General features: G+C 34.1%; 1 protein-coding gene across 1 annotated transcript in view; it reads right to left on the bottom strand.

Moving 5' to 3' along the window:
* Positions 1–324: 324 nt before the first annotated feature.
* Positions 325–26,174, bottom strand: part of LOC145662734 (uncharacterized) — a gene marked incomplete in the record, with an annotated part of 1,843,005 nt that continues 1,817,155 nt past the window's right edge. The window contains 1 exon segment of the mRNA XM_081728599.1: positions 325–2,128. Coding sequence (XP_081584725.1) covers positions 2,016–2,128 — 113 coding nt within the window.

Here is a 26,174-nt window from a genome sequence, read left to right as displayed (position 1 = left end):
ATATTAGAAGTATAATAAAGAAAGAATGATCCATGTACGTTAATTAGTTTAGAAGTTATGTAGCATAAACTTAGTGCATATGATACATCCAAGATATCGGACTATTTATTCTAAATGGCCGAAAACCCGCAACTGGACTTTTTTTGGATTTTCTGGAGGTTAATGAGGAAGAGATCGCGAACAAATTCCAGAAGGTCATATCTTTTTGTTCTAAATGTCTAGATTTGACCCGTTTTTTTATGTAATTTGACTGGACTAGTACGGAACTAATAAACAAAAAAAAAAAAGGTTAAAAATTAAAAGAGACACACTTTCATAGATAAGTTGTTTCTTTATTTACGAAAATTTTATGACAATCTTAATTAATTAACGATTTTATTCGAAAACAATAACTTCCCACAATAATTGATTAATTTTGAAGTTAATTTTCATTCTAATCGTTCCTTTTTCTGACAGTAATTATGATAAATTATTTTCATCAAATCCTTCATTGTTAATTTAAATCCCTTAAATTTTTTGTTAATATTTCCCACAATGATTATTTCTAGTAGTCAATATCACAGAGGTTGTATTACACATGCCTTCATACTACTCGTCTCTATCCACTACTCAATATGATTCTATTTTCCCAGAAACACGCTTGCTGTCTGGACATAACACTTACATGACTAATACTATTAAAAGAATTTAATATTACTTCACATTCAAAAATGTACAATGCAATTTTGTTCAAAATGTCTTGAAAACAAAGCTGTTTAAAAGAGCATATTCTTACAACAGTCCGTAGGACAACTTGTATTTTAGCTAGAAATAATGCTGTTTCCTAGTAAAAATTCACATTTATTTGATTTACTTCCGCTGACGGACAAGTGTACGTGGAATATGTTCTAAACAAGAGTGTACATGATGTCCTTTTTTATACAGTCAGATAGATTTATATTATCGAGTAATGTGAAATTACGCATATTTCCATTTAAATACTTACATATATGTCTCTATAATGCTATTAGGCATAAGAACCATGTTACTATATACAAGGAATCAGAAAGTTTTCACTATTTTAGATTCATTGTGTTATTTCTAAGTTCATCCTGAATCTGCTTCATACAAAAACTATCAGAGATTTTAAGTAATATATATTGTTTTGTTATTCCTGTTTTTTCCTTTCTATCGTTTGTTACCAATGTTTAAATAAGAAAAAAAGTTGTTGATATCTTACAAAATAAAGAAAAAGTAGCATCAGTTGTTGATATTACATGCGTTTAAATGTTTCGAGTCTATATCCTTTATTATGTCAGACAGAATGAGAACAATTCGAATTTGAGTCTCCTATGAGGATAGCATGTACTAATACCGTTCCAGTTGAGTTATTAAGAAAATACACCAGTGAATTTCTTAACCCATTGACCCCTTGAGTGAGTCTGAACACACTTAGGAATGATACACTTAGCACCGATATTTGTAGTTCCATGCTATGACACATTTGTTAAGCTACGAACTAGTGATGTATTATAAAATTAAGAAAAGATCTACTAGCATTATAAAACCAAACGTTTTATAAGAGTGGTTTACAGAATGTTTATCACTGTTTCTGAAAACTTCTCTTTATGATAACTTAGTACAAAAATATATTTAGAGAAATAAATTGTAAAGTGAAGGAAATGAATGAAATACTCAAAAACATAGAATTGAAAGAGTGAATGCTAATGCTATAAAATTATTATAGTTTTCTTTGCAAATTCCATTAGCAACAAACGCCATTAGAAGTGATATGCTGAAGCAGGCACTTCATTAATTATACATGTCTTTATCAATGACTAACAATTTAATTAATATTTTTAACGCTAAGAGATAAAGTAGTATCAATTTATGCAACTTTTCACTTATTAGCAAAAATATATTATTATTAAAAGTACTTATTCAACTGTTCCTCTGAGACGAGCTGGCAGTTATTCATGTACACGCACACTTTTTCACACTATATACATTCAAATAACAAATTGTATTGATTTTCACTAGCTACAGCAGCTTCCAAATGGTTGTTCATGAATACTTCTTGCAGGTGTTTGATGGTGTTTCCAACCTCTAATTCTTCTCTTATCCTGTCTGTTGTGTCTAATTTGATGTCCTAAAAGTATAAATATATTAAATATGAGAAAACTAAACTTGAGTGTTTCAGATGTTCATTAGTTGTCTAACAGTGAAAGATAAAATTAAAAAAAAGTTTTGGAAAAGATGAAGAGGCCTATTTAATGTATGTATCATATTCTGTATTATATTCACTATAGAAATATACCAGTCATTTTCAGAAATCTTAAACTTCCAACTATTTTGTCAATCACTCGCATCAAATTAATGTAACAGAATCATTATAAAAAGGCACCCAAAAGGTTTAATCGGGTTTCTATGTACTAGCACTGAGCACGCTACTTTTACCTTTCGTTTAGAAGCCTGCTGGTTGTGCTTTTTAACTCATTGTAGTTATAAGGAGACGTCAATACAAGCAGATCAAACTTTTAACCCAAACAGCGTTATATAAATTTAAAAGATTTTAAACGGGTTACGTACTTCAGTGAAATGGAAAGAAAAATATGATAGGCATTTAGTACAAATGCAGTATATTAACATACAGTATAACTGGGTAATCGAATTAAAATTTGCTCATACCGTGCACGTGGACATAATTAGTAACGATTTCTTCTTCGTAAGATCGTAATTGTCTTCCCCATTAACATAATTCGTCATCACTGATCTAATTTGTGCTAAGCCCATCCATTATCTTCGATTGTGATTTAATTTGATTTTGAGTATAGCATCCCTTTCAGCAACGAAGCTATATGAGAAATGTATTTAAGCTTAACGCAGATTTCAAACCATATCCGCTAATCGAACCAGGGTCTCCCACGTCATACGTGCGTACGCTATTACTTAGCCACAAGGGAGCTCTGCCGTCAACTTCGAGAAATAGCTTACGAAGAGACATCTTCATTCGATTTTTGGCTATTTTTTTTCGAAAATAGCTAACTTCAGAAAGAAAATAGACTGAACCATTCTAAAAGAGCAGGGTTATTGTATTTTCCTCAAGACTCACCATTCTCCAAAAATAACGGTCACTTTTCTAGAAATTGTATTACAAAAATACCCAAGAATTGTATGTTTTATCGGAATGTTGAAGCACTTTCAGGATTAATTCTCATCGTTCATCTCCAAATCATGTTCATATAATTAGAGCATTTCTTTTTTCTTGACGATCGGAGAAATATTCATTCCCCAAACCTCTACTTCTATAGTTAAGAATTACCTCTACTTTTAAAGTATATATTTTGTTTCGTCATTTTATTAAGAACTTGAAAACGCGAATGGTATGTTTTACATTTCTGAAAATACTCGTACGGTCCCGTTGTTAATGTGACGGTTGTACAGAAAAAGACCCAAGCGATCATGAATTTCACTCAAATAATGATAATAATAAAAAAGACGTATGTCGCGAGATGGTATAGAACTGAATATTACACGCGAATTAATGTCGCAACGATCCACTTAGTATTCTTTATTTAAGTTTGTAAAGTTAGTATATAAATTTCAGGTAAGTAGACCCCTCGAAAATACCCCGAGGTCGACACTGGCTCCGTCTCTTTCAAAAAACTCCTAAGTACGGCCATGATTCATATGAAATAATTCCACTTAGCTTGTCTTTCATCTACACTCCGCATCAAAAATATTGAGAGCTAATGGCTTGCAGCTAGGCCACCCATTATACACCCTCTTATCTGAATCGTGTTTGGTAAAGAAACCCCCTCTCTCTCTCCCGTTTCTCTTTCCCATACTAAAATCAGCAAACAACATGAGCACAATTGTAATTTCAAAATGTACATGTGTTAGTATCGATAAAATGAAAGAATAAAACCAAGACGAAACAAGATTCGTAAGTTGATGTAGGGAGAAACTTAAACACACACACGATGAAAAATTGAAACCAATGGATGTCTGTTAGTCACAGGTGCAGAAGGGAAAAAATGAAAATGAAATCTTTGAGTTTTACGTCCCACGGTTATGCCGGTTAGGCTAAAGGAGACGGCGATGATGAGTAATGAATGAAATTATGGAATGAAGAAAGTGGGAGGAAACGGTAGAACCCCGAGAAAACCCACGCACACGGTGTTTGTCCATCACAAAGTTCACTTGGCGGGGGCTGGGATCGAACCCGGGACCCCAAGCACCAGAGGTGAACGCTCTACCACTGAGCCACCGCGGGCCCGGAGGTGCAGAAGGGAGACAGGGAGAAAAAATAGGAGAGAAGAAGAAAAAGAAAAGGGAGCACAGATAAAAATATGGAATTTAAACGTTGTAAAAGAAGAACCTAACATTATAAAGTTCCATTTCCAGAAATCCAACAGGAATATAGAAGTAACATTTGTTTGTTTTTTTATATATTTTTCAGGGCTATTCGAATATATGGAGGATGCTTGAAACATTCATTAATCTCTTTCAAAATAAATAGCAAACTTGGGTTATCAAATTAAACACTCAATTTCCAATCGAACAACAGATCTCCGAGGCACATCTAGAATAATGTCAAAAGTTTAACTCACATGCTTTGTTTCCGCGTTATTCGGTTGCATATTTGGTAGCGTTCATTGAATGCACTGATCCGAAATACATTATAATAAACAAAGTAGGTAGCGTAGACCTTATGTTCCATTTCAGACTACTAATGCAAACTGAACAAAAAACAGAGAAAAAATAATCTGTGCAATTTTACTGCTAAATTTCTATTAGAAACAGCCCATATTAAAAGTCCAAACTGTATCATAATGAAAAGTTACAATTGTTCAAAAGAAAAATTGGATGTTCCTTATATATGTAGCAAACCTTGCATGTTTCACATTTCAAACGTGAATAAAACACATTGAATTATGATGGAAATGAAAATTTTATGTCAAACCAATATAAATAGTCTTCTTTTAAAATACCCGAAAAGGGAGTTATTTTTCAATCATTTCTGAATATTTATCTGTTCCGAAAATCCACTCGTGATTTTCCAATTGCAAATATATTGTTGTAATTCGCACAGATAGAATAAACATGCTAGAGCTGAAACGGTCATCACGTTAGCCGGGTGATGTGGCTTAACTTATCGACCATAGTGGCTAGGTCCAGGATTCGAACCCGTAATGTATCGTTGATTCGATTGAGACTTCGTAATGCAGAGGACAAAAAAGAGAGTTTACTTATCTCCTTGCGTTTAAACAGTATTTCTTTCAGAGGTGACTATGACTGTAGATGTTACCCCCACAGAACGAAAAACACGACACCGAAATTCCCAATTGAATAGATTTTCCGATCGGGCTAGTCACCATGCCGCCAAAACTAGCTCGGTTTTAACTATGGAACAAGCACACGCACATATGGTGTTTCTGTGTGAGAGCGAGAGGGAGAAAGAGAGAGAGAGAAAGATGCAAAGCATGGTAAGAAAATGTCAAGAAAGACACACACACACAAAGAGAGAGAGAGAGAGAGAGAGAGAAAGACAAATGTAGATATGAAAACTTCTTATCATTACACTGTACAGAGGCGGACTGGGAGTAAAAGGGCCCAACCGGAGAATGATGCTTACGGGCCTTGATGAATACCGAGTTGATCTGAAGTCTGGACTGCCCTTTTAGGAATGAACCCTTAGCTGAGACTTGGATGGCTAAACCCCCGCGCTCACGAAATGTAAAGTTGTGTATGCGTATATGTAGCCAAGTATTATTTCACATTCTTTATTTTCTACAGTCTGAAAATCTTTGCAATGAATCGTGCATGTGCAACGACTGTTTATATTGAAATAGATCTGAATATGATACGATTCCATCTTCAAAATTATGAGGGATTTAATTTTCATGAATAGTACATGCAAATGAGTGAATAAATTATAATAAACTTAATTTTATTGTGCTATATAATAGTCTATCTTTGTAGATTTGTTTACTGAGTAACTATCCAATTACGGAGATAACAAATAAGGAAGTAACTTTTGAAAACAGAAAGTGTAGAGAAACGGTTTTAAAACATTTCTGATAAAGGACACTGAGTTTGATGATAAGGAATTTCTTGTTGACTTCTTAAACACTAATTAAATTGGAACATTACTACAATATATTAGCATTACAGCCTAATTTTTTTCTACGAACAGCAGTTAGGAATCACCCTACAAAAATCAAGAAAAACGGAACGACAGCACAAATGTTTGATGTAAAAATTCGCATACTTATTGACTACACAGAGGTGTTAATGCATTTGTCAGTCATGTTTTTGATGTATTTTGCAACTGTTACAAAACACGCGAGTAATGAAGTTTATTTATTAAATCAACTTTTACAGCAGCATTTTTTTAAGGACAGAAGAAGATTTACCAATTTCATCGATAATTTGATCATTAGAGACTTTTTGCAGAACATCCCTTTCAATGGCCATAAGCATAAATGATTCCAGAATATGATTTGACAAAGAAGAACGTGTACGAGTTTTAATTAATTTAAGGTAACTGAATGATCGCTCACACGATACTTGAATAACTGAAAGAGTTATCAAATATTTGTATACAGTAAACAATGTTTGGAAGATGGAAACATGCATGTTATATCTTAGTAGCAACCTGTAGCAACATAAGTAACACTGGTTACACGGATGAATTTCGTTGCACACCTTATAAGACTGGCCTTCTGAAAAAGAGACAATGCATTCCTCGGGTTCACTTTCGCCCTCCGAGACACTACACTTAGTAGAACTGTCATATTCTACAACATCTACGTCGGGTTCTATGTCTGTACAGTCTTTATTATTTGCTTTATCACAGTAGTTTTACAGTTTTCCGGAGGTTTTTTTTTTATTTTAGCAAAATTCAACAATTCAGATTTCAAATTTTCATGCTCAACTAGACATTTTTAGCTATCTCCTGCAAAGCACCTTCTGGAACACCCTCATTTAGTAAATCAGTATATCGGCGACGATCAAGACAAGAAGCATCAAAGATTATTTTTTTGTAGTTTGTGAATCTATCATTTAATCTACCCTGGATTTCGTCGAGCAAAGATCGAAATATCTCAACAAGGAAGCTAAAGACCCATATGACCTGTGTAATCCATACATTTCCCTAGGATGGATTATTCCACATAATACACGCATAAATACAATTCAAATTAAATTATTTTTAATATTACAATTAGTAGCGCAAGTAAGTTCGCATGCCCCCAATTTTCCACAATGTTTGAAAATGAGCCCCCGTCAATATTCGTGCACTATTGTTAGATATACCGAATTAGAAACTCCATCTTGCTATCCCCTTTCCTCTTTATCGACTCGAACTTTTTAAAAACCATGATTGCATCAGCAATGGAGACCACCTTTACACGAGTTTTGAAAACAAGTACAAAAATAAAATAAAAATGATAAGTAAAAAAAAAAAAAAAAATATTCTGGTTCATTATTTCCTGTGTACTTTATATATACGATTTAAAAAATTGTCCCAATCTAATATCTTGTTAATTCCCACAGTTTTGTAATGTCTTTGGTACTCTTGGATAAGAACATGGAAAATATTTCATGAAAGTCCTCCTATAGTAAGGAAACTGTTAGACATGGAGTTGGAACGAGAGTTGTGATGTTGAAAAGAACAGGTACCTTGAACACAGCGGTGATGTTAGAAATCGGTCCCGTGACCCAACACCCAGGAATTCGGGCTCCACATATTTGGGTTCACGTCCCTTCTATTCGATATCAAATATATTGCGTTATCCCTTACTGACGAGCATCATTACAGTATTGTCTTGTAATGTTCGCTTGAATAACACTCATAGTCCAGTCAACAAAGCCAAAAACGGGGGGTTTAGAAGACAAAATTAGTTACAAAACGAGACCACTCCCATTCGATAGTACTATTCAAGTAGTGTTTATGATGAAAAGTCTCCACCCTTCCCCCTCCCGCTTACCCTCCCAGGCCCCCCTAAACCCTACAAAGCATGTAGCTTTCAAGCCCTCTTTGAAATCTTTTTAAGTACCTACAGATTCAACACTATTCGTTATAATTTCATGGTATATACGTCTTACTCTTCAGAATAATGTAGTCTTTCAAATTCTATATTGACCATGGCCCTATGACGTACGAGAAGTGGGATATTTAGGGAAAATCGAGAAATTTCATTTCAATAATTCCCTTTTTGTATGTTTTGAGCCCTGTAGAGCGGCCATGGGTGCGAGCACATGATCCTAATGTACCTTATGAACTACTCTAGAACATTGGTAATGTTCATGGCAAGTACCACTTCCATATATTACTTAATGACGTCATTATAAAATATTTACCTATCCTGTTTGCAAGTGCAATATACATACAGTGAATAGAGAAAATTACGATGAAAAATTTTTACACAGAGTTCTATTCGTGTGAATTTCATAGTTGATTCGTCATTCTCTGCAGAATTATGTATTCTTTCAAATAATATATTGAGCATGCCCCTATAACGTAAAAAAGGGAAATTTAGGGAAAATCGGGAAATTTTTCTGAAAATTCCTTTTTGATGTTCGGGCCCTCCCTCCTAGAGTAGCCGTGAGTGGCCCTTATATGCGCTACCATCAACTTGTAGTCGACCCAGCGCTCTTTTCCTCGTCTTCCACAGATGACGCTTGCGAGCAACTTTAAAAACAAGACTATTGACTGCGTTAATACTCATAACGTTGTTCATCAAGATAAAAATAATTAAAAAAAAATAACAGTGTAAACAAAAATAAGGAAGCAGCTAAATTGTCATGCAAAAGCCACAATTATTTACGATAGAAAGTTTCGAAAGTCACATATAGTTATTAGGGTTAACTCATTTTATTAGGCATTCAAAAGAAAGTTGCGCTACTGTGTATTACATATTTAACTAGCAGCGTTCACCCCGCTTCGCTGGGGTCACCCCGGAACGCAATAAACTTTGTTACTTAGATAATTTTTACTTTTTCGCTTTCAAGTGATATGATAAAAACCATAGAAGATTGCAGTAAATGTTAACATTATATCGCCTGTCATTTATGTTAACCCGCCGAGTGACACGGTCATGTGGGTTGCATATAAATACGGTTAGATTTAGCTATGATGAGCTAACAAAGGATTTGTACGTTATGGACACTTGAATGGTCAATTATCTCAAGACACTGGTAATTGAAAATTAAAGTGATATGATAAAAACCATCTAGGGTCCAAATCTTAATAACCCCCCAAAAATGAAAGAAATTGGTTCAGCCGTATTAGCGTGATGAGCTAACAAAGGATTTGTACGTTCTCTTTTATATATATAGATTTGTAATCAGTGTTTGAAAAGTGTTCAGCTGAACATGGAGAGGTGCTTGGTGTGTGAACGAAGTTTGAAGGAAGGTGAAACGAGTGAAGTGCGTGAACGAGGTAAGAAGTCTCTTATCGAAGCCAGTTTGAAGAGAGGCGATTCATTATACCTTGTATTACAAGAACAAACAATACCAATTCTTGTTCATTCTTCATGTAGAAAGGACTATACACGAGAGAGTAGTATTAAAGCTCATTTGGCTAAAAAGTTGCAAGATCAACCGTCTACAAGGACTCGCAGGTCTGATAATGTACACTTTGATTTTAAAGCTCAGTGCTTTTATTGTTCCGAACCTAGTTCAAAATGGAATCTCTAACTAGTACTTTGTCTTTGGAGGGACGGAAAAATGTTCGTGAAGTACGCACTATTGAAGTTAGAGATTCCATTTTGAGAAGGGCTGATGCGAGAAATGTTCAATTTGGAAGTATTGTTGCAGCCAGAGTGCGATCAGTAATAGACTTGGTTGCCGCTGAAGCTCGTTATCATGTTAGCTGTAGCACCCAATTTGGTAGAAGTAATGTTCATACATCTGCTGGTAGACCTATTGCGGTTTCGTCGGCTTCTGAAAAGCTTTGCAAATTTATGGAAGACAGTGATGATGTACAGTTTTCTCTAAACGAGTTAATGACTAAACTAAGAGAATTGTCAGACGTCGAGGACGTTTATTCTGAAAAACATTTGGAACGAAAGTTATCCTTGCATTTTGGTGATCGATTAACAGTTTCTTCCACTCCTCGAAAGACCAAAATATTCACCATGACCTCCGTTGTTAACAAAGTTATTACAGAAAGGTGGTATACAGAACGAATGTCTGATCCAGAAGAAGAAAAACTGCGAATTATTCGTATGGCTGCGAGTATCATTCGCGAAGAGATTGAGAAAAAACCCTTCGATTGTGAATATTATCCGACCCCAACAGAAATTGCTGAAGGCGGTTTTAATCTTGTGCCAAAGACCCTACAAGTTTTCATGGACGAAGTAACTAAAAATCGAGAAAATATGTGGACTCATCAGTCGAAATTCAACGCAAGCGAAAAGCTGTGAACCACGTCATTATTAGCATATGCAGACCTAGATCTTTTGTTTCGCCGATACTTACTACTTTAGGGCTGTACATTACACGATTGTATGATTCAAAACATCTTGTACAGATATTGAGCTCCCTCGGATTTTGTCCATCTTACTATGATATTGAAGTTTATCAACAGTCTTTATTGAAAAGTGAGGCACCAGTTATTGACCCTGAAGCTTTTGTTCAGTATGCGTTTGACAACGCCGATATCAATGTCAGGACTTTGGATGAACTTGTTACTTTTCATGCTTTAGGTGGAATAAAATGCATCGCTCCTCAAAAAGCTGTCTCAGGAGATGTTCCTGTATCTCGAGGTACTTCTCAGAAGACAGTGAGTGGCGAGTTTTCAATACCAGTGCTGAGCTACGGCAAGCGAAGTCGAAACGGGCTTGGAAAAATTGCTGTTGAAGATTATTCCAACTTCGCTCCACTTAAACTTTTCGGTTCTCCACTCAATTTCTTGTGGCTCAGTTGATTTGTTTCAAACACAGAACGTATTCCTGGGTGGACCGGATTTATGCACCGTATTTTGAACGATGAATCTAGAGAATACGTAACATCCTATATTTTAGCACTGCCCTTTGTACACATTGATCCTAGTAACCCTTCTGCTATTTTTCTGCCCTTTCATTTGTTGCAACACAATGTGTCAAATTGAAAAAGAGGGCTTTTGTGACGTTTGATCAACCACTATATTTAAAGCTGCTGAGATTGTGGCTAGTGCAGGTGAAGAGAGTGATCTAAATAACATCATTGTTCGTCTTGGCGGATTTCACCTACTGATGTCTTTCCTGGGATGTATGGGAAAATTTATGGAAGGCAGTGAACTTTGGAAAACTGTATATGGTTCTGCTACAGTGCCCCATTTATTGTCTGGGAAGCCATATGCCCGTTCAGTTCGAGCATATATGCTAACACAAGCTTCTTTATGATAGTTCTTGCAGATCAAGATGAGATCAAATATTTGTTGAATGAAGGAGTGTCTACTGTTTATTCCAAGTTAATTTCAGGAGAGTTGAGTACAGAGGAAGCTTCATCTTCACAAATCGTTCACGATGCCATTACGAAGTTTGAAGCATATATTGAGCTTTTGAAGGAAAGAAATAGCACTGCAAAGTTGTGGGTGCAAGAATTATATTTAGTTGATGTTTTCCGATTCCTCATCGCAGAAAGAACTGGGGATTGGCAACTTCATTTGAATGCAGTCTGTGAAATGTTTCCCTATTTCCATTCAGCCGGCACTTGCCCTACGCAAAAGCAGCTCATTTATATTACCAAGAAATGAAAAAGTTAGAGAATAAATTGGATCCAAAAGAATTTCAAGAATTTTGCAATGAAGTGCTTTTTACTGTAAGAAGATCAAATCAATTTTTCTCCGGAATTTCCCCTGACATGTGCATAGAACAAATACTCATGCGAAATATGAAATCGATCGGTGGGTTCACTCACGGAAGAGGTTTGAGCAAAAATACGTTACTAAAATTCATTCATGGTGCTCCTAAATTTTTGAACATCAGTGAGTCTTTTCAGTTGTTCACTGGCATTTTAAAGGGTAGTAGCGAGCAACACACTAAATTGAGAATAATCCGTTGAGAAAGAGATCTGAAGAACATCGGAAAATTTGTCGACTGGATTCGAAAGCATTCACCATTCAACCGCCCTGAGGACAGCGCGCTCGTTTGCGTAGCCACTGGGCTCGTTACAAACGATACTCTGAATTGTGACAAAGCTTACGAGGTTGGCTTGAAATTGCTGAAGTCTGTAAAGAATTGTTTCTTTGATAATATGAAGTTAAAGCGCACGAACACAATCAAGCCAATTTCTGTCAGTAAATGTGGGATTTCGATTTCAGAAAACACAGTCTCTTTATATCCACACCAGCTTTTAATCGAGTTGTTTGTGCCTCACAGGGAAGTGGGAAACTGAAAGAATATTTCAAATTCGAACTAAGTCCGTTCCCAACTTCACTTTTCGAAAGTAATTACACTATGAGGAAAGGTACGAAATCCAGTATCTTAAAAGAATTTGAAAAGGGACTAATTCAATTTGAAGATCTGCCACCTTTCTCTAGTTATGTGCTTGATGGTGGAAATTTAATTTACTCCATCACTTGGAATAAAGGGTCGACATTTAGCGACATTTTTTCCATTACTCGACATACGTGTTGGATAATTTCGGCAAAAATGTGTCAGTCGTTTTCGATGGATACCCGGAATACTCTACAACAAAGCACATGGAACATCAGCGAAGAGCCAAACGAACATCACCTGACATACTTCTTGAGCCATCTATGTATTGTACTGTAACCTAGAGAGAATTTTTGTACAACTATAACAATAAGAAAAGGTTAATTGCTTTTCTGGCAGATCGTTTCCTTCGTTATGGGATCAAGACAAAAGTGGCTGCCGATGACTCTGATGCCGTCATAGTGAAGGAAGTAGTCTCCATTGCTAGAGCTAGTGGAAATCCCACCATATTAATAGCAAAAGATACAGATTTATTGATGCTATTAATAGGTATGGAAGGAATAGAGTCATTAAGTATTTATATGAAAATGCCAACCAAACTTTTCGATATCAGGAAATTGCAAGCACACTTTAAAAATGAAAGATCAATATTTTTATTTTTACATGCCATGACTGGATGTGACACATTATCATTCTACGGGCAAGGAAAAAGTAATGCCTTGCGTTTACTTACGAAAAGCAAAGAATTACGCGAAAAAGCAGAAAAGTTCAACCTGGCTACTACTACCAAGGATGAAGTGAAGGCTGTTGGGGAAGAGTTCGTGCTGCATTGGTACGGTCTGAGCAAATACAAAAATTTGGATGAAGGTCGATACTTTTTCTACATGTGCCAAGTAGCAAAAATGTCCCCGAAATCAAAGTTTGAAATGGCCAGTCTTCTACCCACATCCAGCGCAGCACATTTGCACTCACTAACGGCGTACTACCAAGTACTACCAGGGGATCACTTTTCCAGTGCCACTTCCCACGCCCAAGAACTACATATTTCATTGGTGAATAGAAAGGAGCTAATCTCGAAACTTCGGGGGTCGATTTCTAGGATTTCGGGCCCGTTTTCTGACATCAGCGTTGTGCTCAGGGGACCATTATTTATCGCCACCACTAGCGTCCAACAACTCTATGTCTAATACGGTTTCTTTACCGTCAGAGAATCTCGCTCCATGCTCTTTATATGCTATCGATTGCACATCACATTATTGAATACATAAATTATGGACGAGATTAAATTTTTGAGTATATGTATTTCTGAGACTTTTCTTTACTGTCTTATTGATTTTTCAACAAACAGAGCTACGAGTTGGGCAGGGGTTCCCTTTCTCTAGTGCTTCCCTTCGGCAGCACTGGTGGTCTTTTAGTTAGGCCACTAGTTACTATGAATGAGAACGGAGTTTTGAATTAATTACAATTAATCGAGCAATATCTTAAGTGATTTTGCAGAGGGCGGGGCCCACCCGGAAATTTCCGGGCGGCCAGGTCCGCCTCTGTATTTGGAAGATCGCACACGCTGTTTAGTCGGAATCTAGCCAGTGATCCCTTGTAAGTTCTCCAACCGCAGATGAATCTCTGCACCCAATATTTTATCCTAAAAAAGGTACTACCAAATGGGAAATCGAAAGTAGTATGCATACCTAACTACGAGCGCGCTTTCCCCCTCCACCCCTAACTGCTAAAAATTATGAAGCCGCCACTGACCATTACACTTTAACACAGAAGGATAGCGCAAAGTGAGATTGAGTATTGTCTCTGGGCATAGGCTTTTATGACATTTAAAATCATAAAAACTTACATCTAAAAGCTTACAATCTAAAATCTTATATCAAAACTACATCTCTTCCATCTTATAATGTCCCCATGGTAGAGTATTTACCCCATCCTCTAAAACACATCTTTTATCATCTACACAACTTAAAGCTAACTTATTTACTTCTATACTGTACAAATCATGCTTATAACTTCCGATTAAATTCATCTTCTTACCTAGGTATAATATTCTTTTTGGTTGAACAGGCAGTCTTTATAATCGTTAAATGACAGTTCTTTACTTACAACATTTTTCTTAACTCCTTTTGCTTTCTTACAACATTTATCCTTTTCGAACCTGATTGAATACATTTTTGATCTTAAACCAACAAATTCTTCTATGATTGTTCCTTTAAGTTCATCTTTCATCTTACCAAGTATTTTCTTATTGACCTGTTGTATCTTATATCTGTTATCTTCAGAGTAATGACTCGTGTCGAAGTAATCAATATAATTTTTCATGTCCTCGTACACATCTTCTGTTTGGATATGGTATATATAGCTATCAGTATCTGTATAACATACTTCTAATTTGTCTTGGTATTTTGGCTTCATCACATTATAATGGAAGTCGTACATTAAATATTTCGATAGATCTAAGATACTCATTGCAACATATATTGGTTTATTGAAAGTTAATTCTGTTTTATTCATTGTGATTGCACATAGATTCTCAGTATAAATAATTCTATCTTTAAAATTTGGTTTAGCAATTAGTTTTTCTACTCTTGTTGGGTCACATTCTATTTTTATAGGTTTACATCTTTTTCTAATATTTTCCATAGTCTTTCCAAAAACTGAATTGTTCACTAACTTATAAAAGTCTTTTTCAAAGTCATTTGTTGCTCTAGTTATCATCTGCGTGTTTAAATCTATATAATTCTTTAACCAATCTGATTGTTCAAACTCTATCACACTATGAATTTTCTTAAGTTTTAATCCAAGTGACAAACATTGTTTTAAGTTTCGATAGTGAATTACATAGTTTTCCTTATCGTATAGGGTTGTTAACAGTTTTGATTGTTTTGAACCAGGCGGACACATGTTTTGAGGTGCTAATGGGTAGTCTTTATGATAGTCATGTAATTCTTTAGGATATTCAAGATCAACTTCTAATATATAACCAGTATCAGAATCATCAGGTATATTTGTGTAATCTGTTTCTTTTATTTCTTGTTCACTTAACCATCTAAATCCCTTAAATGGCAAGTATTGGCTCATTGCCCATCCATACAAGCTGTAGGCATCCAAGTACATTAAGTAAGAATCTTCTTTATTCTCATCGTAATCTTCCATATACTTATTGTTTGCTTTTATATATCTTTTACTACATTGCGAAATTCCACCTCTTATACCTTTCTCTATCATCAGTACCATATCGTAATCAGTTAGTAACTCTAGTTTTATATTTGTCATCTTTAACATTGGATCCCAAGCTAAACCTGGTACTGTCATATACCAAGCTGGATCAAGACCATAAGCTTTAAGACATGTTTCTCTCAAACACATCTGCTAATAACAATACATCAGTTTTTAGATATAGGTCATGGTATTGTCCGAGATTCTTAATTTTAAATGTTTTGCACACTTTCTTTGCATGCTTATAATCCTCATCGCTTATATGTGTGTTGTTAAGTTTGTTGTAGAATGCTTCCTTTGGTGGTAATTTTTTCTGTCTAAACTTATTCCAATCACTAACATAATCGTACGGGTAAACACCTTTTCTTGTTACAAGGTTAAATTGTTCTTCATTAGGGTAGAAGTGTTGTGTGTGAGTCATTTGTTCCCTCGTTAGGTTTGATGATAATTTGTCTAAACTACATGCCATAAATCTAAATGAATCTACAAATTTTAATTTGATAGTTCCAACTCTTTTACTGAATGATATGTAACGTTGTTCGTTATTAGGTATTAATTCTATTTGTTCTTTATTACATCCTAGTTCTTTTATAAACAAGTGAGAGTCATATCCTGATAAGTTATGTATAATCACTGGTACAATCTTAGGCATTTTAACTTTTAAATTACAGTTGTTACATAATGCAGCTACAAACTCTCCTGTTATATGATCGTGATGTTTAACTTTGTGGTTTTCTGGCGTATATTTTACTTTACAGTAAGAGCAGGATTTGGATTTGTTTAACTCTTTTAACTGTTTACGTGTTAAAGGTAATTCGTTATTTTCTTTATATATGTTAGAAATTTGTTTGGCTTCTTTCTTTAACATTCTTATGAACTTCTTAGCTGCATCTTTACCTCTATACACAACAGGATCTGTTTTCTTTCCATCACTTTTTACAATATAGTAACAGAATTCAGATGGCTTGTGCTGCTAATATTTTTTAGTATATGATTCATCTTCCGGATAACATTGTTTACATCAAATAACCTTATGTAACAGACATTCAAAATCAGCGAAAATCACGAATGGTATCTTCATCGTATATTGGTAGTTTTGAAATTCAACATATGTATCTTTTGGTGGCATTTCTATCTTAACAGCTTCGTGAGTAGAACAATCTTTTAAATGTTTATCTAATGCACTTTGCGAGTAAAAGTATAACAAGCATCTATCACATAAGTATTTTCGAGCTCTCCATTTGGTTATTTGACTACTTACTAATCTACTTAGGTTTTTAATCCAACAATAGTGTGTTTTATTTTCTTTTTTTACATATAATAAATTCACATGGGTGTCTTTTTTGTTTCTAGTATGATATAAAACGTACACTATATATTTTCCATCATCATCATATGTAGAAACGTTAAATGATATATCGAGTTGTCTTTCAATTTTTGGGATGTCACTTAGTTTTACAGGATAATTGATGCCTTTTAATTTTTTTCTAAGTCTATAACAATATGCTTGTACTTTGGTGGTCGTTGTGGGTCTTTTTCAACAGGATGTAATGCAGAAGCAACTGAATACAAGAAACATTTTTCATCTTTGTTCTTTACATTGATAACAGCTTGTTTTCTTTTGATTTCATTTGGTAGTTCTTTGTATGATGATCCTTTATACGGTACATATTTATTAAGAGCTAATTCTATGTAGTTTATATTTGTAAGAGTCCATCCAGAACCTCTAGCTTGGAACTCATCCATTCTTGCTCGTAATATTTCTTTAGCATCACTTATGAATTCATTTAGTTTGGTTGATTGGAATACCTCTTTGTTGTTAGTGTTAAAGTAAAAGTTTAGAATTTCCTTACCTTTCTTATATTGGCAGCTTATTAGAATATTAGCCGTTAACGAACCATGTTTTTGTAAGCTGATGTTTAGTCTATTTATTAAAGCCTTCGTTGTTGAAGTGATAGATTGTTCTAGAGGATCATGTTCTTTGTAATCTGTTTTGAATTCCCATGTTTCTAATCTTGATTTCATTGTCGTTTCTTTGAGCTTTACATCAATTGGTACTGATTCAGGTTTTACTTTTGGTTCTTCAAATACTTCTTGTTTAAATGGGAATATATTTCTAATCTGTCTTCTGCTTTGTTCATCGTCATGTTGTTTAACAAGGTTTATTAGTTCATGTTTTCATAATCGGGTATATCTTTTGATTCCCTTCTCTTTCCATTGTCGTCTTAACTCTATTACAGTAAATCTATTATAATTACTCATCTTATTTATTATATAGAAAATCTTATTATTACTCTTCAATTTTTTATCTTCACAAAAATTTTTAAAATCATTTCCGTACTATTTTTATTTTCATATGTCCTAATACAACACTTAACATTGTATGTACACTCCTACCATTGTCTACATATTACGCGTTGTATTAGAACATGGCTTTTATGGCAATAACCCATCAAAGTTACATATACACATTTTAAAACTGAATCATTTTTGTAAAACTTACTCATCGTCATAATCATCACTATCATATTCGTATTTATCACTACCCAAATCAGGTGTTTTTTGTTGTGTTATTAATAATTCTTTTTCCTTTAACATTATTGCTTCTCTATTAACAGAGCTTGCTTCTCTATTAACAGAGCTTGCTTCTCTAGTAATGCTTCTATTACTTTAAGATCCTCGTGAATAAGTTTAAGCTGAGCATATATTAAATCATAATTAGGCCTATTCTCCATATTTATTATATAGAAAACCAAAAATGAAATAAATTTTAAAAAATCTAATAAAAACGAAGGGGTAAGATTGCAACAAAATATTATAGTAAAAAATGATAGTGTATTTGGAATAAGAGCTGTTGAGGAAGATGGAAGAATAATAAATAAGATAGGAAATTCTGAAGTTAAAGTGAGTGGTGATGGTTTGATAATTAATGGTAAAACTTATAAAGGAACAGAAGGTCTATGGGAATTGTTAACGATGAATACTAATAAAGCCATTGAAGATTATGATGATGATGATTTTGAACAGTACAAGGAAATAATAATAGAATCAGATGCTGCCTTCCAAAAATATAATCGAGATAAACAAGTAGCATCTAATAGAGGTTCTAAGTACATTAATATTATCAAGCCTATTTGGGATGATTATATTAAGCCATATTTACATCCAACACCAACAAGAAAGAAAACACCAAAGTCTGGGGAAGGAATAAAAATATACAACGAATTACCTAAAGAATATATATGGATGGATGTTGTGAGAAAGCTTATAGATAGGCTAATTGTTATGGATGGAGAAGAAAAGGCTGGTAATAGTAACTTTTATAATGAGAAAGTACGTATAGTGAATATGATTAATAATAAGCTTTCGCAATTTATTCCTAACGATGATTAGAAAGATTAGAAAGAGGTGATAAAGGTATTAACCCATTAGATGAGGCTTGTAAAGAACACGATATATACTACAGAGACAATAAAGATACAGAGTCAAGACATATTGAAGATAAGGAACTAGAAACTAAAGCATGGAATAGAGCATTTAGTAGTGATGCGTCAATTGGTGAACGATTAGCTGCTTTTGGAGTTGGTACTGCTATGAATGCTAAGGTTAAGTTAGGATGGGGATTATAAATTTTTAAATGTTATTATGTATGATTCTTTTTTGGATACATTCCATAAAAGCGTTGTTTCAAGATTTTATTTATAATAAATGGATAGTATTGAGAGTTACGAGTTACAGAGTTTTAAACCTAACACAAGAACATTTAATAATTTGAATGAAGCTAACAAAGATATTGAGTTTGATTTCGATGTGGGGGATGGGTTTATACATCCACACAAAGCAGATTGTCATATGACTTTTGAAGTTGTTGGTGCATCAGCTGGAGGAACATTTGGTGCAAATGATACTATAAAACTTGTAGATAACTTCTTACCATTCTTCTTTTCTCAAATTGAGGATAGAAAGCTTGGAGTTGTTATAGATAAGATTGAACTACCTGGAATAACATCTACAGCTATTGGAACATTAAAGATTTCCAAACCAGAAGTTGAATATCTAAAACAAGCAGGATTTGAAACAGATGATAAACCTAGTCTACGAAAGGACTTTAGCGTTTTGTATCCATTAAGATTAATTCCAGGCTTTTTAAGTGATTATAAAGATGTTATGTGGAAAGGTGGATTGGGAATAACATTTACAAAAGCTAACAACAATAACGATGTCTTGTACAAATGGGCTGGAACAGGAGCAGGTGCAACAGCTCCTCATGATGGAAAAATAACAATAAAGAATATGGAGATAAGAATGCCTATTATTGAATACGAATCTAATTACGAAAACAAGTTAAAGTTGAATATTCTTAAAGAACCTAAAATCATGTTTTCATTCCATACTTATCAGTGTGTTCAGAAGACTGTCGTAAGTTCTTTCTTAGAGTTCGATGTTACTACTCAATTTAATTCTAGACAATTTGATATGCCTGATTTCGTAGTTGTAATGTTCCAAACTGATAGAAGTGGTAAACAAACAGCAGATGCAAGTAAGTTCGATCATTGTAAGATAAAGAATATCTATCTTAAGAATGGAAGGAATGAGGTATTTCCAAAAGAATCAAGAAACTTAGATATTGCTAACAGGGATTATTTTAAGTTGTACGAAGATTATACTGCATTTCAGAGAATAACATGTGGTAATACCGAAATGTACTATGATCCTAAAGAGTTTATAGATAACAGACCAATGTATGTGATTAATTGTAGTAAGAGGAAGAATGTATCGGTAAATGAGAGAACAAACATAAAGATTGTAGTAGACTTTGCAGAAGCTGTGGCTGATAATACAGTATGCTATGAGATTTTAATTGGACAAAAGAACTTTACATATGACCCTAAGAATGAGAAAGTTGTAGAAGAGTTTTAAAGAGTTAAATGTATTTTTGAAATGTTTATGGAGGTTTTCCATAAACACTATTTTAAAATAAGCAAAAATGATTAAAAAGTTTTTTGTTAAAGATAAAAATTAAAGAGTGATAATTGATTTTCTATATAATAAATACGATGGCGAGTCATATTGAGCTTTTAAATAAACTTGAAAGTCTTTAGCAAAAAGAAGTTATTGGATTAAGAGAATTAGAATTAGATACAGAATATAAGATTGTGAAAATGCAAAAGATTAAAACTAAGTTTGGAAAGAGCATTTTAGTTGAATGTGAAGAGTTTAAGGTCTTTCTTCCACCTAGATTTACAAAACACTTAACAGATAAAATGATTGATGAGATCATTAAAGATGGATTAAAAATCAAATACACTGGTCTAAAAGATAATTATCCAATTGTTGAGTTTTGTATGTAAATTTTAAATGGGAAGCGGTTTTATGAATTCTTTTCATAAACCAACATTTTCCTTATAACAAATAAGCTATGGCTAATTATTTGAATAAGAAAATGACGTTAAAACATTGAGATTATTTCGCATAGATGAGTTAGAAAAAGGTAAACCATACGAAATAACATTATGGAAATTGATTCAAACACAACGTTATGGTCAAAGAGTTTTAATACATTTAGATGAGAAATATAAGACATTATTACACTAAGATGTAATGGTGGTACTGAGCAAGGGTTGAAAGATATGAAAAAATATAAGCTGTTTGTTAAGTATGAAGGCTTGAAAGATTTAGATAATGGTTATAAAATACATCAGTTTTACTTTAGAAATGAATCCAAAAAATAACAAATTTTTCTAAAGTAAAAAATGGAGTAATTAGTATGGTTCCCCAAAAGAAGTTTATACTTACTAATAATTTCAATGTAATTGTGAAAAATGTGCAAACCGAAGTCCAAGTTGTTTTTGATATTAACGGTTGTTTATTCAGCTTAAACTATGACCAATGGACTGAATTTAAGAAGTCATTGTTTCCCATAGAGAACGAGGTTAGCAGAAGGTTCCATTATCAGTATCCAAATTTGTAATTTTAAGTATGTTTTAAATTATAGTTAATTGATTTTAAGAGTTTTATGGTTACAAAGCCATAAAGCTAAGAGCTTTAGACATACGCAACGCTATGTTATTTAATTTTTAAAGATGCATACATAAATAAGAGATTTATTTGAGTTTTTGTAATAATATGCTTAGAGTTATGCAACATACAATACATTCAAAAGATAGTAAATTTATTTCTCTACCGAATGTCGTTTAAATTTTAAAAATCGGTTAATAAGTAACGAAATTATAGCGGTTTCAAAATACTATCCTTAAAAGTAGGCAACCACTTGAATACTCAAAAAATTGTAGATTTATTTCTCTACCGAATGTCGTTCAAATTTTGAAAATCAGTTAATAAGCAACGAAGATATAACGATTTTAAAAATAAGTACCCTCCAATACGCCACTGATGACAGGGTTGGTTATCGTGTTCAAAAAATTATCATGTTTACCTGATTAGGTGGTAATTCATTGGTAATAGTTTCAAGGCTTAATTCGTAATTTTAACAATTCTGAAAAACATGTTAAAAATAATTAGTTTCCAACCCTGTTTTTAGAATCTGTGCTGCAACTTAGTTATTTAAATCTGGTATCACTGAATGCTTCAACTCTAGAGATGTGTGGGAGAAAGAGAGGAAAAAATGCAAGAAATACATTTTGTACATGGAACGCTAGCGCATGTATGTGGCACGTTTTGGAACTAGATGCTAACTCCGCTGTCGTTCAGAGAAGGAAAGAGAGAAAGAGACCCAAGAGGTATTTCATCATGGATTCAATGACGTCATGTATTACGTTGTCTCGCTTATGGTACAGCGCTATTAGTACAGTGCCATCTTACGGCTGCTGCCTAGAAGCTATATTGAAGAAAGAGACTACTATGTATGTTGGCGTGAGGAGAAGGGAAAAGAAACTGGATTGTTAATCACGCTTCAAAAAAGAAAGAAAGAGAATGATCATAAATCTCATGTACATGTATGTTATTGCTTCTCTCAACTGAATGCATGTGTGTGCGTGTGTGCAATGATAACTAGAATGTATATACATATATACCTGTAACAGCTGTATGCAATATACTAAATTTTAAGTTTTTATAATTAAGTTATTTTTGAAGCGATTTGCACCAAACAAAAACTATTTTTTTAATCAAAGATAGCACTATAAGTTATAAGTTTAAATGTAAGTTTTTATGATTTTAAATGTCATAAAAGCCTATGCCCAGAGACAATACTCAATCTACTTTGTGCTATTCTTCTTTGTTAAAGTACTATGGTCAGTGGTGGATTCATAATTTTTTAGCAGTTAGGGGTGGAGGGGGTAAGCGCGCTCGTAGTTAGGTATGCATACTACTATCGAACCTAGATTTTCCGTTTGGAAGTCTAGCACGATACTAATATTCTATCTGTTACTCTACCCAAATTTCGTTTAACAAATGGTCTAGTGTTTGTTTCTCAGAACAATAACACGAAAAGTGAAAACTTCAGATCAATGAAGTGTTTCGAATTATCTTGCTAATTCCCATAGATATGATTTGACCTTTTCTAACCAATAGTGGTAGATCGTATCTATCGTGAACAGGTGTTTGCCTCTACATTCTTAACGATTGTACGAGAAGTTACTCTTGGAAACTTTATGATCACTTTGTAAAAACCACTTGTCTTGAACAGGATTTGAACGAATGTTGGGTGGCTGTACTAATTCTAACTCCAGGACTTAACCCTTACACAATCATGCCACCTAAAATTATAAGCCAAATATTACTAAGTTTAGCCATGATCTTTGGAACAAACCACGTTCTTTCTGTAAGGTTATTTACACCAAAATGCACGCCGAAATTCATTTATTCGACGATCTGGAGACAAATTAGCGACCACTAATGTACGAAATAACATACAATCCACCAAAAATTACAGAAATAATAATAAATGCTCACCCGCACTGTATAGTTGTCACTTCAACGAATAATAATATCAATATGCTTCTATATTTGCAACGTTAGGCACAGATACGTTATACGGCGTCAATCTCTAAAACTATTCTTTGTAGATTATGCTCTTATCTCATTTTCTCTCCCGTTTTCAGAAAAGCCATGCACGTGGGTGTTTATCCACCGCGAAGTCCGTATAGCAAGAGGAGGGATCGATCTTACGTATACATCAAAGTCGGGAGCAATACTACACATGTTACTGTCGAATAAGCTTCTGTGTAGCGTTACACGCAAATTATATCTTGCAACAAAACCCTTATGATCTTGTTACTGGATTAAGACTTCAAGTTTCGTGGCGTGCCCGTAATATACAACAAAGCAGTATATAGAAATCTTTAAATATACCGGCATGAAAAGGCCAGAAATATGACATTTGAAGCGAATAGCTGACCGTGTACAGGACCAAATAAACATATTCTCACACCCAAGACTATATTTCACCACCACCGTCAAAGAAAATATACTTGTAGCTCACAATAAATTCTGCATTTAGTCTCGACTAAAAAAAAATCACTTTGAATGCACGTTTATAGGCCGGATCACTCTAAAAGATAGCAGTGTACTATAATATGTAATGCAGAAACGCCCACACAGGAAATTTCTAGTACAATAGATAAATTTATTTTACAATATACAAGGCACGGCAGAGGGAGTCAATTTGGTCCTAGGTTGGAGCCTAAACGCTAAATTAAGCCTGACCACTATCACCGGTACTTATGTGCACTATGTGGCTGGTTAGATTAATATTGGTTTCAGTTTTCTTTAGTTACAGAATATTGGGAAACTGATGAAATTTGCTTACAGGTGGAGGGAAGTTATATTAAACTTCCTTTCGCCACAGCCCATAAAGATCTCTGGCCGGCCAAATGGCGTTCTATCTACTCGGTGATACATGGTTAGCCAATTACCGCCAAGACGCCATTATTTTTGGCTTCTTCGACTGGAGTTTGATAGCTCTGGATTCAGATAGCATCCCAATTACTTCATGATACTAAATTAACACTGGATATTTTTAGTGTTACCACTGGGAATAATGGGTCCTTCATATCACAGTCGTGAGCACATATAATTCGACTAAGCTGGAGCTCAACAATTTAAAAACAGTATATATAACATACATTTTATATGTACAGTTTATATATTTTACTGTATATATATTTTATATATACAGTATATATATATAACATACAGTTAACATACATTTTTTTGTTTAATGCACTCTATTTGCTATCGAAGTTAGTAAATTAGGAATGTCACAGAAAAAGATGGAGGATACTGTATATAATAATTTGTTTAAAACTTATGTTGGGTTAAATGTAGAGCTTCCAGGATTTTTTTTAACATGACTTAATTTCTTTCTTTGTGATAAATTATAACAAGGGGAACACAGCCAGTGAACCGAACTCGGAAGCTCCCAGTGTGCGTAGCTGTGGAACACAGCCTCTGTTGCCGAGCCGAGCCCGGCTAGCAAATGAAGTGATCTTTATTCTTAGACGACGGGCTACTTGTCCAGCAAATTCCCTTCAGATCCGGCCAACCATATACAAGCAGAGCCGAAAGCCGAACCGAGACGAGCCTGCCCTTGACCGAGTCGGCCACCAAGTATAGCGATCTTTATTCTTTGGATGATGGGCTTTGTCTTGTTGTTGTTGTTCTTTATTAGAATGTATTTCGGATCAGTACGTTCAACGAACAGTATCGAATTTGCAACCGAACAACGCGGAAACAAAGCATGTGTGTTAAATTTTTGACATTATCCTAGATGTGTCTCGGAGACGTAAAGTTATATAGGAAATTGAGTATTTAATTTGATCACTAACTTTGTTTATTCATTTCGAAAGTGATTAATGAATTTTTGAAGTATCCTCCATATATTTGAATAGCCCTGTAAAATATTAAAACAAACGTCACTTCTATATTTCTATTGGATTTCTGGAAGTGAAACTTTATAATGTTAGATTCTTTTCTTACTACGTCTATATTCCATATTTTTATCTGTGCTCCCTTTTCGTTTTCTTCTTCTCTCCCGTTTTTTCTCTCTGCCTCCCTTCTGTACCTGTGTCTAACAGACATCCATTGGTTTCAATTTTTCATCGTGTGTGTTTAAGTTTCTCCTTACATCAACTTATGAATTATGTTTCATCTCGGTTTTATTCTTTCATTTTATCGATACTAATACATGCATAGTTTGAAACTAGACTTGTTCTCATATTGTTTGCTGATTTTAGTATGGGAGAAAAGGAGGAGAGACAGGAGATTGGGCTGAAGTAAATAACTGTTATAGGCTTGACGTGTAACTCCATATGTTATTGAGTAAGATGGATGAAATATTTTGGGGTGCCAATATTGATGTGTCATATATTGTAATTTAACTACTTATTATAACTAAAAAAGGATAAGTAATTTAAAGATCTATTCATTCGTTAGAGGCTTCCGAATGAAGTACTCTGCTGTTTATAATTTTGTTAATTAGTGTCATTAACTCTTCAATTAAGAAAATTAACGACATGTAATTATAATATGGGATTTTAAGTTTATATATATGAAGGGGAAATGTTATATGATGGGACGGCCTCCGGA

Source organism: Thermobia domestica, chromosome 10 (genome assembly GCF_964235325.1).
Source record: "Thermobia domestica chromosome 10, izTheDome1.hap1.1, whole genome shotgun sequence".
NCBI classification, from domain to species: domain Eukaryota; kingdom Metazoa; phylum Arthropoda; class Insecta; order Zygentoma; family Lepismatidae; genus Thermobia; species Thermobia domestica.
This window is presented reverse-complemented; position numbering and strand designations above follow the sequence as displayed.